At 46.5% G+C, this 15,693-nt stretch overlaps 1 protein-coding gene across 1 annotated transcript; it reads right to left on the bottom strand.

Moving 5' to 3' along the window:
- Positions 1-2,706: 2,706 nt before the first annotated feature.
- Positions 2,707-9,997, bottom strand: LOC118084788 (sialidase-3-like). Its single transcript, XM_060274046.1, has 3 exons — positions 9,846-9,997; positions 4,666-4,871; positions 2,707-3,693 (listed from the first exon to the last, which is right to left on the bottom strand). The coding sequence occupies exons 2-3, from the start codon at positions 4,864-4,866 to the stop codon at positions 2,710-2,712; spliced, it is 1,185 nt and encodes a 394-aa protein (XP_060130029.1). The 5' UTR covers positions 4,867-4,871; positions 9,846-9,997; the 3' UTR covers positions 2,707-2,709.
- Positions 9,998-15,693: the final 5,696 nt, after the last annotated feature.

The following is a 15,693-nucleotide window of genomic DNA, read 5'->3' on the forward strand; positions in this document are numbered from 1 at the left end:
ACAGCAGATCATTTTATTCAAACACATTCCCTGTAGGTTATTGTTTGTTTACAGCTTGCACTTTATTTCCCACATGCTCACAGTACAATGTCCGAGGATTTGGCTGGCGCTGGTGCCAGAAACGTAGGCAATACAACTGGACCAAGCAAAGGCAGAGATGGTGGGCAGCAGGGAACGTGGCCATCAGGCGGAAATATTTCCCCTTGCCATTGCTTTAGGAAAACAAGCCAACTTCGTCAACAATGCTTTGAAGTTTGGTTGTTTGAGTAAACCACAGTTAAGGCCAACCACAGTTTCTCGAGGTTCAGACATAACACAGGAAACAATAGACAACTGGAAACTTAAACTTCCAATCTCCTTCTCATGGCTGCACCAGGGAGGGAAGAAGGAAGCCGAGAAGGATTCTTCAAGTATAGCTGAGCTATAATTTTACCATTTTGCCCAAATAAGACCTTAATGTGAAATGGACAAAGGCACCCAAGGAAAACATGCTTAAAAAGCTGCTAGCGTAAAAAGCAAATAAAGCTAAAAGCTAGGGTTGCCATATTTCAAAAAGTAACAACCAGGACAACACCGAAATCGTCGAGCTATTTTTAAACAAACCCCAAAGTTGTTTGCAGCGCTATCTTAGCACCCTCTTTGAGGGAAGCCATGACCGTTAAAACTGGTATAAAACTGATATACCTTTGTAGTGTTTGACACATAATACATTTCCAGCCAAGCTGAGTTAAACCAACATAACAGAAGCACAACAAATGCCAGCAGATTGCAAGCATTTTGGCACAAGAGTTCAAAATTTTGGCATAAAGATTTTGGCACAAAGGGTTGGCTCAGGCTGCAACATTTAGTCCCGTGCAGGGCCAGAAGGTCCAGAGTTCAATCACCGGCGTCTCCAGATGAGAGAGAGAGTGCTTTGCCTGAAACTCTGAAGAGCCACTGACATTCAGTGCAGACAAATAATAATAATAATAATATATTTATACCCCGCCTATCTGGTTGGGTTTCCCCAGCCACTCTGGGCGGCTCCCAATAGAATATTAAAAACACGATAAAAGATCAAACATTAAAAATTCCCTAAACAGGGCTGCCTTCAGATGTCTTCTAAAAGCCAAATAGTTGTTTATTTCCTTGGCATCTGATGGGAGGGTGTTCCACAGGGCGGGTGCCACCACTGAGAAGGCCCTCTGCCTGGTTCTCTGTAACTTTGCTTCTCACAGGGAGGGAACCGCCAGAAGGCCCTCGGAGCTGGACCTCAGTGTCTGGGCAGAACGATGTACCATCCTTCAGATATACTGAGCCGAGGCTAAATAGACCAATGGTCTGACTCTGTCTGATGTGGGCACAAAGTACTATTCCGTTCTCGCCCCAGTCTTTCCAAGACCCTTGGGACTCTCCGCAGGTCCTTGAAGAATGGCAGGGTGTGGAAAAAGACGGCCCCAGTATGAAATTGTCTGGTACCCAAAAGTTTTCAAGCTTTCTGTATATCAGGAGTGGGGAACCGCTTGAAGAATATGCCTATTATACACACAGTATATGAATATTGTTAAATAAATAAAAATTAATTAAAAACCCCTGCCTTTTGCAATGATGGGGGCGTGGTGCTAAAGGTGTCCGCATCTGCAGAAATCATATCACAGAAAGTACAGAATGCACCTGCCAAAATGTTAAGTGAATGAAACGACACCTTTCCACACTAACTGTGGAATAGGGAAGCCCTGAGCATCTGAATGGAGCAGAAGGTTTCCTGTGCTCTTTCTAATGAGGTAAGTTTGGAGGACCTGGTTGTTGTTACCTAGAAACAGCGACCATATCCAAAGCCGCACACCTCAATTTTCTAAGCCCATGACTTTACCTAGAGGTGCAAAATAAATAATAATAATAATAATAATAATAATAATAATAATAATAATAATAATAATAATTTCTTATTTATACCCCGCCCATCTGGCTGGGTTTCCCCAGCCACTCTGGGCGGCTTCCAACAGAAAAATGAAATAAAATAATCTATTAAACATTAAAAGCCTCCCTAAATAGGGCTGCCTTCAGATGTCTTCTAAAAATCTGGTAGTTGTTTTTCTCTTTGACATCTGATGGGAGGGCGTTCCACAGGGCGGGCACCACCACCGAGAAGGCCCTCTGCCTGGTTCCCTGCAACTTGGCTTCTCGCAACGAGGGAACCGCCAGAAGGCCCTGTGCGCTGGACCTCAGTGTCAGGGCAGAACGATGGGAGTGGAGACGCTCCTTCAGGTATATAGGACCAAGGCTGTTTAGGGCTTTAAAGGTCAGCACCAACACTTTGAATTGTGCTCGGAAACATACTAGGAGCCAGTGTAGGTCTGTCAGGACTGGTGTTATGTGGTCCCGGCGGCCACTCCCAGTCACCAGTCTAGCTGCTGCATTCTGGGTTAGTTGTAGTTTCCGGTTCACCTTCAAAGGTAGCCCCACGTAGAGCGCATTGCAGTAGTCCAAGCGGGAGATAACCAGAGCATGCACCACTCTGGCGAGAAAGTCCGCGGGCATGTAGGGTCTCAGCCTGCGTACCAGATGGAGCTGGTAGACAGCCGCCCTGGACACAGAATTAACCTGTGCCTCCATGGACAGCTGTGAATCCAAACTGACTCCCAGGCTGCGCATCTGGTCCTTCAGGGGCACAGTTACCCCATTCAGGACCAGAGAGTCCCCCCCACCCGCCTCCCCCCTGTCGCAACATCACCCTTCCCTCACGTTCCTCAAAAGCTCGGCACTGGTGAAGAGCTGGAAGGCGATTTCTTCAATGGGATGGTGCACCCCGCACTCAAACAAGCACCCAAACACCAGTGTGTTCCCCGCTTCTTGGCACACAGCCAGGTCCGAGTAGCTACAGGGACCTTTGTACAGCAGCCAGGGAGGGTGCCAAGAGTCTTTTTCCAACGGGGACGTGTTCAGGCGGATGCCCAAATCCAAGCGCTTGTGACAGTTTGTGGGGTGAGAGTACACCAGCCAGGACTTGGCGCTGCTGAGCGAGGCCGAAGAGAAACGAGAGCTACCCTCCGGCTGAGGGAAGAAGCTCACCACACTGCCCTGGCACCCACCGGGTGGCTCACACAAGTCCTCGGAGAGGTACCCTTCCTCAAAGTGTTCTCCGCCGTCTGTGCTGAAGGCCTCGGCCCGGAACCGGTCGGGGCTGCGGGCGTTGCAGTACAGCACTTGGCTATCGTCCCGGCGGGTCAGCTCCGCAACTTGGCACTCGGATGTGCGCAGGTGCATGAGCAGCTGTCCTCGGGCCCAACTCTGCCCGCCGTCATCGCTGTAGAACGCGAAGGAATGAGGTTTGGTCCAGCAGTTGAGCGCATGCCCGAAACATCGCTTGTGGATGTAGTAGGCGTAAGCCGGGATCACCAGGCGCCCGGAACTCAGCTGCAGGCCGTGACCAGGCCCAACCGCAAAGGTGGCCCATTTCCTCAAATGTTTGCCGATCACCTGCTCCGTCAGGTCGGTCGTCTGGCTCCAGGTGCGGCCGCCATCTTGGCTGATCACGTAGCAGAGCCGAGCGGCGTTCCTCCCTGTGATGATCTGGTGCCGTTCCGTGACGTGGGTCTCCACGCAGATGAAGAACAGGAAAACTCGTCCGCTCTTCCTCTCGAACACGGGGCAAGGGTTCATGGTGCGGTGGCTGGGCAACGTGGCTTCCATCAGAGACTCCTGAGGGCCCCACTAGAAAGGAAGAAAGATGGAGTAGTTAGCCGGTGGTTCTCTCACTAGGGCTGGGTGATATATCCATATATCATCCAAAACCGGTTTGAAGTCTATCTCGTGATATTGGTTTAATAGCTTTTGTCCTGACAACACATCATGAATCATGATGTGTGTTAGGGCTGGGAGAAAAACCCTCAAAAACCGGTTTCCAGTCCACATCATGATTTTGGTTTCATAATTTGTGACCTGGCAATATATTGCAAATCATGACGTGTGAGGGCGAGATGTTTAGCGGCAGTGGGGAGTTCCCGGAGGCAGAGGAAACAGAATCCATTTTCATGACACAGGTATGTGAGCTGGCAAAGTGCCGTAGTATTTAAGCAAGAGGTGTTTACCAGTGAAGCCATTCTGGAATTTTCTGGAATTCTGAAATGGACCACGGTTCAAATGATTATTGGTACTAATATTGGTACTATTATTTATATACATTTATTCATTTATTCTCTGTTAAATTTGCCATTTAAAACAATATTTAAAACAAACATCATTGCCAGGTCAACTAACATTTCAGATTGAAAGGAGTCAGATAAGCTGTCCACAATGATTTCAAGAGACTTCCTTGGGTGCTCAGTACCAAGCCAAGTGCCACTCTTTCCTGGCAATACTTTTGTTGCTGGAACCCAACTCAAATGCTACACAGAATGAAAAATCAGGAAAAGCACAGTTACATTTCCTGCACCTGGTGTTACCTGGAACAGAGGTTCCTTCCTTCTGCTCTCACCTTGTCACCAGGAACTTCACAGAGCACAATTCAACAGCTCACCTGGGCCACCTGCCACCCTATTTTCACACTGGAGTTGACTTGGTCACATATTGGTGGCCACATGAACTGCTGCGTGATGACAGCCTTACATTTTATGTATATAGGAAGAAAGAAGAGAATTATGGAATGAAATATAGCTCGGTTACACTTTCTGCTCTTGGTGTTACCTGGACAGACATTCCTTCCTTCCGCCCTCGTCTCATCACCAGGAACTTGGCATTTTCATCTCTGGGCGTTGAGCGCTCCTCAGCAAATGCCAGGAAAGTGGACTCGGACGGCAGGTAGAGCAGAGCTGGGATGCGGTAGGTGAGACCTTTTGGGTCTCTCTGGTGGAAAAGAACCGTCTTCCCTGAACCAACTTGGGCCATGTTTCCTGAGCATGGTAGAAAAAGAGAGAACAGACAGAGGAACAGACAGTTTTTCCAATGGCGAGAGGTAGAAAGTGGAGTCCCCGAGAATCGGTATTGGGACTTAGAATCACAGAATCCTAGAGTTGGAAGAGTTGGAGGTCTGACCAGAGCGGAACACAGTGGTACTATTACTTCCCTTGATCTAGATGCTATACTCCTATTGATGCAGCCCAGAATTGCATTGGCCTTTTTAGCTGCTGCATCACACTGTTGACTCATGTCAAGTTTGTGGTCTACCAAGACTCCTAGATCCTTTTCACATGTACTGCTCTCAAGCCAGGTGTCACCCATCCTGTATTTGTGTCTTTCATTTTTTTTTTGCCCAAGTGTAGTACTTTACATTTCTCCCTGTTAAAATTCATCTTGTTTGCTTTGGACTTGTGCTTTTTAATTTGTTCATAATTTATCTAGGGATAGGAGTGAGCAGTGAGGTGGCCATGTTTGCTGATGATACTAAATTGACGGTGCTGAACCAAAAAAAAGATTGTGAAGAGCTCCAATAGGACCTTCTCCACACTCCGTGAATGGGGGGTAAAATTGCAAACACAATTCAACATAAACAAGCGTAAAGCAATGCATGTTGGGGCAAAAAGATTTAAAAATCTTATTTCTACATATGCAATCATGATGTCTGAACTATTGGTAGGTGTAGATATAGGTAAAGGACCCCTGGACGGTTAAGTCCAGTCAAAGGCGACTATGGGGTTGCGGCGCCCATCTCGCTTTCAGGCTGAGGGAGCCGGTGTTTGTCCACAGACAGCTTTCTGGGTCATGTGGCCAGCAGGATTAAACTGCTTCTGGTGCAACGGATCACCATGATGGAAGCCAGAGCGCACAGAATCACTGTTTACCTTACCTATTTATCTACTTGCACTGGTGTGCTTTCGAACTGCTAAGATGGCAGGAGCAGGGACAGAGCACCGACCTTCTGACCCACCGACCTTCTGACCAACAAGCCCCAAGAGACTCAGTGGTTTAGGCCACAGCGCGACCCGCATCCCAACTAGTGGTAATGTACCAGGAACAAGACCTTGGCAATATCTCAATGATGTCATTCACCCCATCTATGGCAGCTGCAGAAAAGGCTAGGGATCATTGGGAAAGAAATTGAAAATGAAACGGCCAATATCATAATACAAATCTTGGGTGTGACCATATTTGGAATACTGTGTACAGTTCAGAAAATGGCAACCAAAATAACCAAGGAGATGGAGAGACTCCCGTATGAGGAAAGGTGGCAAGCATTTGGACTTTGCAGTTTAGAGAAAAGGCAAGGAAGAGACGACACTTATAAAGTTATGCCTGGCATTGAGAAAGGGGATAAGAGAAAAAGTTGTTCTCCCTCTCACATAGGCACCCAATGATCCTGAATGTTGGAAGATAAAGGACAGATCTTTATCTTGTTTTAAACACATTTGCGTTGAAATTATCTTTTAAATTTATTCTCTTAATTTACACTTAAGAGTGTAAACTTCCACTTAAGAGTGCAAAGCAGGTAAAGGACCCCTGGACGGTTAAGTCCAGTCAAAGGCGACTCTGGGGTTGCGGCGCTCATCTCGCTTTCAGGCCGAGGGAGCCGGCGTTTGTTCGCCGACTGCTTTCCAGGTCATGTGGCCAGCCGGACTAAACCGCTTCTGGTGCAACTGGACACCGTGATGGAAACCAGAGCGCATGGAAACGCCGTTTACCTTCCCACCGCAGCGGTACCTATTTATCTAGTTTTCCGCTGGTGTGCTTTCGAAATGCTAGCTTGGCAGGATTAAGAGTGTAAGTTAAAAACACTTAAGAAGTGTTTTTAATTATCTTAAGTGTAAAGCACTACAAGGCAGTAGTCTCCTTAATAAATTAACTGTGGTCATAAAGGAAAGTTAATTCCTCACACAGCACATATTTCCAAAGAACTCCCTTCCGCAGGAAGTCAGCGATGGCCACAAACTTGGATAGCCGAGAATTAGACAAATTCGAAGAGGAGAAGGCTCTGAACGGCTTCTGTCCACAGCGGCAAATGCTGTGTCTCCAGGATCCGAAGCAGGAGGGATGGCGTGTTCTTGTGCTCGGATCCTGCTTGTGGGTTTCCTGAAGGCATCTGCCTGACAAATTGGATGGACCGGATGAACCATTGGCCAACAGGCTCTTTTTAGGTTTTCACGTAATTAAAACCAGTCTGGATTGTCCCTGACACACACATTCTCTGCCTGGCTCTCGAAGTTAGTCAGGTGTTCTCACTAACCTTCTTTTAAGCGTCTGATAAAAATCTTTCTGGTTTGGCAGGCCCATCGAGACGCCCGTCTTGCTGCCATTTCTCTTTGTTCTCAACGAAAGCTTCATGCGCATTTGCTTGCAATTGGGTTTGTGGGCTTTAGTTGGGTCATTTCTGGAACGTGTCCAGAGAGGAGGGCAACCAAAATGGTCAAAGGCCTGGAAAACGATGACTTATGAGGAACGGCTTAGGGAGCTGGGCATGTTGAGCCTGGAGAAGAGAAGGTTAAGGGGTGATATGATAGCCATGTTCAAATATATAAAAGGATGTCATATAGAGGAGGGAGAAAGGTTGTTTTCTGCTGCTCCAGAGAAGCGGACACGGAGCAATGGATTAAAACTCCAAGAAAGAAGATTCCAGCTAAACATTAGGAAGAACTTCCTGACAGTAAGAGCTGTTCGACAGTGGAATTTGCTGCCAAGGAGTGTGGTGGAGTCTCCTTCTTTGGAGGTCTTTAAGCAGAGGCTTGACAGCCATTTGTCAGGAATACTTTGATGGTGTTTCCTGCTTGGCAGCGATCGACGCGCCACAGCGCCAGGGCGTCCAACCTGCTTGAGATGGCCCTGAGAATATGTTCTCTTATATTCAGTAAAAGAAGATGTTCTCTTATATTCAGAAATGTTCTGTAAACTCTTCCGAAGAGTAGCCAAGACATGTTTGAGAACTGAGTCTGAATCATAGGTTTGTTTTGCCACTATAATCTCCCTCGTCTTTAGCATATCGTAGTTTCCTTGAGTTTTCTTGATTAATAAGGTGCAGATCATCCATTTTATTGTCAAGTGTGTGAAGATTTGAGAGGTATATAGATGGTAAAGCCGATCTCATTCCTCGCCTTTGTAGCTTAATCAAAGTGCTAGCACTTTTTTGACGTCGTATCCAGATCCGGCAAGGAGCTACAACTCCTTGTATATTTAATATAAAGAAATACATTTAAAACAGTTGCAGTGTGGAAACTGGTCCCAGGGGTGGGTGCAGGGGGGGGGGGCGCTACATATACGAAACTTGGTGGACCAGGGAACTGGACAGCCGGTTGATCTTTAAGAGCATGCTGGTTCCCTGCATTTGGGGGAGGGGGGCTAAGAGGGGAGATTGTTTAATGGGACTGTTTGCAACACACACAGAAAGGGGGGAGAAGAATCAATTGCAGCTTAATGGACTACATAGGAAGTGCTGCTAAGGATGCCCTGGGACTTGGGAGGAGGGGGCTCTGCTGTTGTTAGAGGAGTACTGCAAAGCATCTCAGATTTGAGGGTGTGCAGTGCGATAACCTTGATCACTGCAGATTGTGACAGCAGTCACGAAATTAAAAGACGCCTGCTTCTTGGGAGAAAAGCAATGACAAACCTAGACAGCATCTTAAAAAGCAGAGACATCACCTTGCCGACAAAGGTCCGTCTAGTTAAAGCTATGGTTTTCCCAGTAGTGATGTATGGAAGTGAGAGCTGGACCATAAAGAAGGCTGATTGCCGAAGAATTGATGCTTTTGAATTATGGTGCTGGAGGAGACTCTTGAGAGTCCCATGGACTGCTAGAAGATCAAACCTCTCCATTCTGAAGGAAATCAGCCCTGAGTGCTCACTGGAAGGACAGATCCTGAAGCCGAGGCTCCAATACCTTGGCCACCTCATGAGAAGAGAAGACTCCCTGGAAAAGACCCTGATGTTGGGAAAGATGGAGGGCACTAGGAGAAGGGGACGACAGAGGACGAGATGGTTGGACAGTGTTCTCGAAGCTACGAACATGAGTTTGACCAAACTGCGGGAAGCAGTGGAAGACAGGAGTGCCTGGCGTGCTCTGGTCCATGGGGTCACAAAGAGTCGGACTAAACAACAAACAACAACAAGTGCGAAAACCATTTCCTTCTGAAGATGCTGAAGAGGTATATTCTCTAAATGGGATTTTTGACTGGGGCTCTTTATCCCCCTAGTTTTATGCACTGGGCATGCCATTCTTTTTGCTCTGAAAACATTTAAAACAAAGAAAGAAAGAAAGAAAGAAAGAAAGAAAGAAAGAAAGAAAGAAAGAAAGAAAGAAAGAAAGAAAGAAAGAAAGAAGCCATCCAACTCTAGAATCCTATGATTATCTATAATTGCCCCTCCGGCAGAAAGCAGTATTCAGGGTAGGTTAGAACATTCTTTTTTGAGAGAGAGAAATAATAAAAAACTAAATAAACCCCACCAGTGGGGGTTATGAACACGTGGGCCTGTCCTGTGAAAAGCTATAGTCTGAAAAGCACGAATCCACGCTCTTTACCTAAATAAATCAACAAAGGTCTTGGCATCCTTTCACAGCACGGTCTCTCTCTCTCTCTCTCTCTCTCTCTCTCTCTCTCTCTCTCTCTCTCTCTCTCTGGGATGAAGAAATAATTGTGGGTATGCACACCTGCAGTCTGCCTCCTTCCCTAACTCTTCCTCCAGCTCCCCGCATCTTTCTTTCTTTCTTTCTCTCTCTCTCTCCTTCTCCACCCACCTCGCCTGCAAAATGCAGTTTTAAAAGCGCGCCCTGAAACGACCCCCTTCCCCCTACATGCTTGGGATGCTGTGGTTGCGAGCGGGTGGTGGGAAGAGAAAGAGTTCCTTTCCTCGCAGAAAGGGTGAGAATAATGGGGGAAGAATTCGGGGTAGCCGCCCAATTCGGTTTTCCTCCCCTCCATCCTTCATTCATCTCCATCACTCACCAGGCAGCAAGCTCCTCCGAGATCAGTGGGAGAGGGAGCTCTTCGTGGGCAGGATCAACCCCACAAATGATGGCAGGGAGGGAGCAGCTGAGCCTCTCCACCCCAGAAACCAGAGCAGAAGGAGCTTTTTCTCCTTCCACCCGCCTCCTCTCTGCAGCACCTGCCAAGCCCCAGTCGTTGCGTCAGGAATTGAGCAAAGCAGGTGTGTGAATTGTGTGAATTGAGCAAAGCAGGTGTGGGAGGGGATGGAAAGAGGCAGAGAGGACAAGAACTAATGAGTGCTGGAAATGTAAAGAAAGGGAAGGTATCTTCTAATCTGCCACATGTGGTGGACTTGGCTTTCTGGGAAATGGTACAACATCTTTATCAATGACTTGGATGATGGGCTTGAGGGCATCCTGAGCAAGTTTGCAGATGACACCAAATTGGGAGGGGTGGCTAATACCCCAGAGGACAGGATCACACTTCAAAATGACCTTAACAGATTAGACAACTGGGCCAAAGCAAGCAAGATGAATATTAACAGGGAGAAATGTAAAGTACTACACTTGGGCAAAAAAAATGAAAGGCACAAATACAGGATGGGTGACACCTGGCTTGAGAGCAGTACATGTGAAAAGGATCTAGGAGTCTTGGTAGACCACAAACTTGACATGAGTCAACAGTGTGATGCAGCAGCTAAAAAATCCAATGCAATTCTGGGCTGCATCAATAGGAGGATAGCATCTAGATCAAGGGAAGTAATAGTACCACTGTATTCCGCTCTGGTCAGACCTCACCTGGAGTACTGTGTCCAGTTCTAGGCACCACAGTTCAAGAAGGATACTGACAAGGTGGAACGTATCCAGAGGAGGGCAACCAAAATGGTCAAAGGCCTGGAAACGGTGCCTTATGAGGAACGGCTTAGGGAGCTGGGTATGTTTAGCCTGGAGAAGAGAAGGTTAAGGAGTGATATGATAGCCATGTTCAAATATAAAAAAGGATGTCATATGGAGGAGGGAGAAAGGTTGTTTTCTGCTGCTCCAGAGAAGCGGACACGGAGCAATGGATTCAAACTACAAGAAAGACGATTCCACCTGAACATTAGGAAGAACTTCCTGACAGTAAGAGCTGTTTGACAGTGGAATTTGCTACCAAGGAGTGTGGTGGAGTCTCCTTCTTTGGAGGTCTTTAAGCGGAGGCTTGACAGCCATCTGTCAGGAATGCTTTGATGATGTTTCCTGCTTGGCAGGGGGTTGGACTGGATGGCCCTTGTGGTCTCTTCCAACTCTGTGATTCTGTGATTCTGTAGTGAGCTAAAGAAAATGTTTAAAAATACTTTTGTTAAAAGACCAGGAGCCTTTTTACTGGGTACTGTATAATGGCTGAAGAGATACCAAGGGAAGATAAAAAGGCTGTTCATGTACGCAACAACAGCAGCAAGAATTCTTTAACCCAAAAATGGAAACAAGAAGAAGTACCAATGAAAGAAGAGTGGCAGATGAGGATGGTGGACATTTCAGAACTGGCGAAGGTGGCAGGAAAAATCCGAAACCAGCAAGATCAAGTACTGGATTAAATTTGTTTGTTTTTAAAAAAATAAAAAGTAGCACCTTAGAGACCAACTAAGTTTGTCATAGGTATGAGCTTTCTCATACCTATGACAAACTTAGTTGGTCTCTAAGGTGCTACTGGAAGGATTTTGTTTTTGTTTTTGTTTTTGACTACGTCAGACCAACACGGCTACCTACCTGTAACTGGATTAAATTTATACAATATTGAAAGGTTATTGTAAGCAATTAACATCACTAGCACGGTTGTCTGAAGACTTGTAATGAGAAATTTTTCTATCTTTCTATCATTATTTAAATTTTGAGCCATTATTATGTAATGAGCGTAATTAGAATTGGAAAACGTGCAAACTGCAGTGATATAAAGGTTAATTTTGAAAACCATGAGGCGGGAGGGAAGGAGGTTGATAGGCTCTAAAGCAGGCATCCCCAAACTGCGGCTCTCCAGATGTTTTGGCCTACAACTCCCATGATCCCTAGCTAACAGGACCAGTGGTCAAGGATGATGGGAATTGTAGTCCAAAACATCTGGAGGGCCGAAGTTTGGGGGTGCCTGCTCTAAAGTGTCAAAGTGGTAAAGTGGATAATGATGATGTGAATGTATAATATTAAATGGAAAATTTATAGATAGATAGATGATAGATAGATAGATAGATAGAACTTCAACTTCTTCTTCTTCTTCTCCTTCTTCTTCTTCTTCTTCTTCTTCTTCTTCTTCTTCTTCTTCTTCTTCTTCTTCTTCTTCTTCTTCTTCTTCTTCGGTGATCACTCATAGCCAAGTAAGATTGTCCTCCATAAACAAGATTTTAACAATGGGTCCGTAAGTGACTGTGGAGGGTATACACACACACACACACACACACACACACACATATATATATATATATATACACACACACCCTGTTTCTCCGAAAATAAGACGAAGCCATAAAATAAGCCATAGCAGGATTTTTAAGCATTCAAGGAATATAAGCCATACCCCAAAAATAAGCCATATAAGACGGTGTCTTATTTTTGGAGAAACACGGTATATGTGTGTGCGTGTGTGTGTGTGTGTGTGTGCGCGCGTGTATGTGTATGTATGTATAAAGGGGTAGAGACAGATTGCACAATCCTCCAGGTTGGAAGCCCCTCCCCTCCCGCTTTAGTCCCACTCACTAGCTCCACAACCCCGCCCACCTTACCTTTCCTTCAAAGACACACCCAAGAAGGAAGGATGTGTTTTACCTAGACAGGTGTTCCCTTCCTTCTGCCCTCATCTCATCAATAGGAGCTTTGTATCCTCATCTTGGGGCGATGAGCCACCACCCCAGAACCAACACCTGCAGGGCGGGGCAGCAGGTGAGAAGTATAAATCATCTAGAAACCGGTTTGACTGAAATAATGAAACTCTGCCTCACTAACAGATTTGGGATACCAAGGACCGTATAATAATAATAATAATAATAATAATAATAATAATAATAATAATAATATTTGTTACTTATGCCTCGCACATCTGGCCAGGCCTCCCCAGCTGTTCTGGGCGGCTTCCAACAGGTTATTAAAAACGCAATAAAAGATCAAACATTAAAAACTTCCCTAAACAGGGCTGTTTGTGGAACCTGTAGATCAGGGAAAGCCAACATGGTGTGTTCCGGTTGTTGTTAGGCTACGATTCTCATCGCCTCCAACCACAGGATATGCTAGCTGGGGGATGATGGGAGTTGTAGTTCAGCAGCATCTCGAGGGCACCAAATTGGCTTCCTCTTTCCTTTCTTACACTGCACCCTTCTCTCCCCTTTTGCCTTTCCCTGAGTGATGTGGGGCAGCCAAAGTCCCTGTATGTTTCCCTTGCCAGTGAGAGCTCCCCGAGGTTCCCAGCTCTGGAAGTCTTGCTCTTGGGACAACCGCCTCTTCCATGCCAACGTCTTTGTCAACCTCACCAACCTCCGCAGGTGAGGAAGACCTCCTATACTTACTATAATAATTTAATAATAATAATAATTTATTACTTATACCCCGCCCATCTGGCTGGGTTTCCCCAGCCACTTTGGGCGCCACCATAGCTGCCAAGTCCGGGTCGTAAAGATCTGGGATCGGCAGCGCGCGCATGACCGGAAGTTGCGTGACGCAACTTCCGGTGGCGCTTCGCCCTTCTATGGGCATCAGAAAATGGCGGCGCCGGAGGTCGCTTCCGCGCATGACCGGAAACACGTAAAAGCGACTTCCGGCTCTGGCGGCGCCATTTTCTGATGCCCATAGAAGGGCGAAGCGCCACTGGAAGTCGCGTCACGCAACTTCCGGTCATGCGCGGAAGCGACTTCCGGCGCCGCCGGCGCCATTTTCTGGTGCCCATAGAAGGGCAAAGCGGCACCAGAAAAATGGCCGCCGGGCAGAAGCCAATTTAAGGGACAATACCGGGATTTTCCACCAAACGGGAGACCGCCGGGAAACGGTAAGAAAAAAGGGGTTTTCCCGGCGGATACGGGATACTTGGCAGCTATGGGCGCCACCCAACAGAATATTAAAAACATGATAAAACAACAAACATTAACAGCATCCTTAAACAGGGCTGCCTTCAGATGTCTTCTAAAAGTCTGGTAGTTGTTTATTTCCTAGGCATCTGGTGGGCATAGCTGTCAAGTTTTCCCTTTTCTTGTGAGGAAGCCTATTCAGCGTAAGGGAATTTCCCTTTAAAAAAGGGGATAACTTGATAGCTATGCTGGTGGGAGGGCGTTTCACAGGGTGGGCGCCACCACTGAGAAGGCCCTCTGCCTGGTTCCTGACAACCTCACTTCTCGCAGTGAGGGAACCGCCAGAAGGCCCACGAAGCTGGACCTCAGTGTCCGGGCTGAACGATGGGGGTGGAGACGCTCCTTCAGGTCTACTGGGCCGAGGCCATTTAGGGCTTTCAAGGTCAGCACCAACACTCTGAATTGTGCTCGGAAATGTACTGAGCGCCAATGTAGGTCTTTCAGGACCGGTGTTGTATGGTCTCGGTGGCCACTCCCAGTCACCAGTCTAGCTGTTGCATGAAGGCACCCGACCCTCATCAGCCCCCCCATCCATGAACACAGAGGCACCCACATGCGCAATTTCAACCAGCCTGCCTTCAACCGCGTACGGTTCAAACTGTTCAGGCTAAATGTGCATAAAATCTTCCTGCAATGCAGGGTGTTGGACTAGATGCCCCTTGAGGTCCCTTTCCAACTCTAAAATTCTCTGATTCCATAAGATGTGACCATACCCTATTTGCTGTCATATTGTTGTTTTGTTATTCCCGTGACGAAATTGGTCTCGAGATCGATTTTGAGATGTACCCTATCGCTGTTTTTTGGTTGTAAGTCGCTTTGATTTTTTTGTGGGCGGAAAGGTGGGATACAGATAAAATGATGGCAGTGAAGAAGAGGAGGAGTTTGGATTTGATATCCCGCTTTATCACTACCCAAAGGAGTCTCAAAGCGGCAAACATTCTCCTTTCCCTTCCTCCCCCATAACAAACACTCTGTGAGGTGGGTGGGGCTGAGAGACTTTAGAGAAGTGTGACTAGCCCAAAGTCACCCAGCAGCTGCATGTGGAGGAGCGGAGACGCGAACCCGGTTCCCCAGATTACGAGTCTACTGCTCTTAACCACTACACCACACTTCTTTACCAGAAGGCTGCAGATCAAAAGCATTGGCTGGGGGAAGAAATGGAGCTCAGTGGCAGAACATCTGCTTGCATGCAGAAGGCCCTTGACTCAGTAGAAGGCAGCTTCTAAACTAAAATTAATTCAGCTTCTTCCTGACGTCACTGCCTTGTTTGTTGCATTACTGTATATTATTTTTCTAATGATATATAATCTTATGGTATTACTCTTTTAAAAGACTGCTGTTATGAGCCATCAAACCTCAGAAATACATATTTTTTAAAAAGTTTCCGAATTTGGCTGCTGGTGTACGTTTGTGTTATGTATACCTGTTATCTATACAGTGGAACCTCGGTTTATGAACACCTCGGTTTACGGATTTTCGGTTTACGAACGCCACAGACCCATCTGGAACGGATTAATTCACTTTCCATTACTTTCAATGGGAAAGTTTGCTTCAGTTTATGAACGCTTCAGTTTATGAACAGACTTCCGGAACCAATTACACCCATGCTTTGGGTTAAGTACGCTTCAGGTTGAGTACTCCGCGGACCCGTCTGGAACGGATTAATCCACTTTCCATTACTTTCAATGGGAAAGTTCGCTTCAGTTTATGAACGCTTCAGTTTATGAACAGAATTCCGGAACCAATTGTGTTCATAAACCGAGGTACCACTGTATGTGTGTT

The sequence above is a fragment of the Zootoca vivipara genome, chromosome 4 (assembly GCF_963506605.1).
Source record: "Zootoca vivipara chromosome 4, rZooViv1.1, whole genome shotgun sequence".
Lineage (NCBI taxonomy): Eukaryota > Metazoa > Chordata > Lepidosauria > Squamata > Lacertidae > Zootoca > Zootoca vivipara.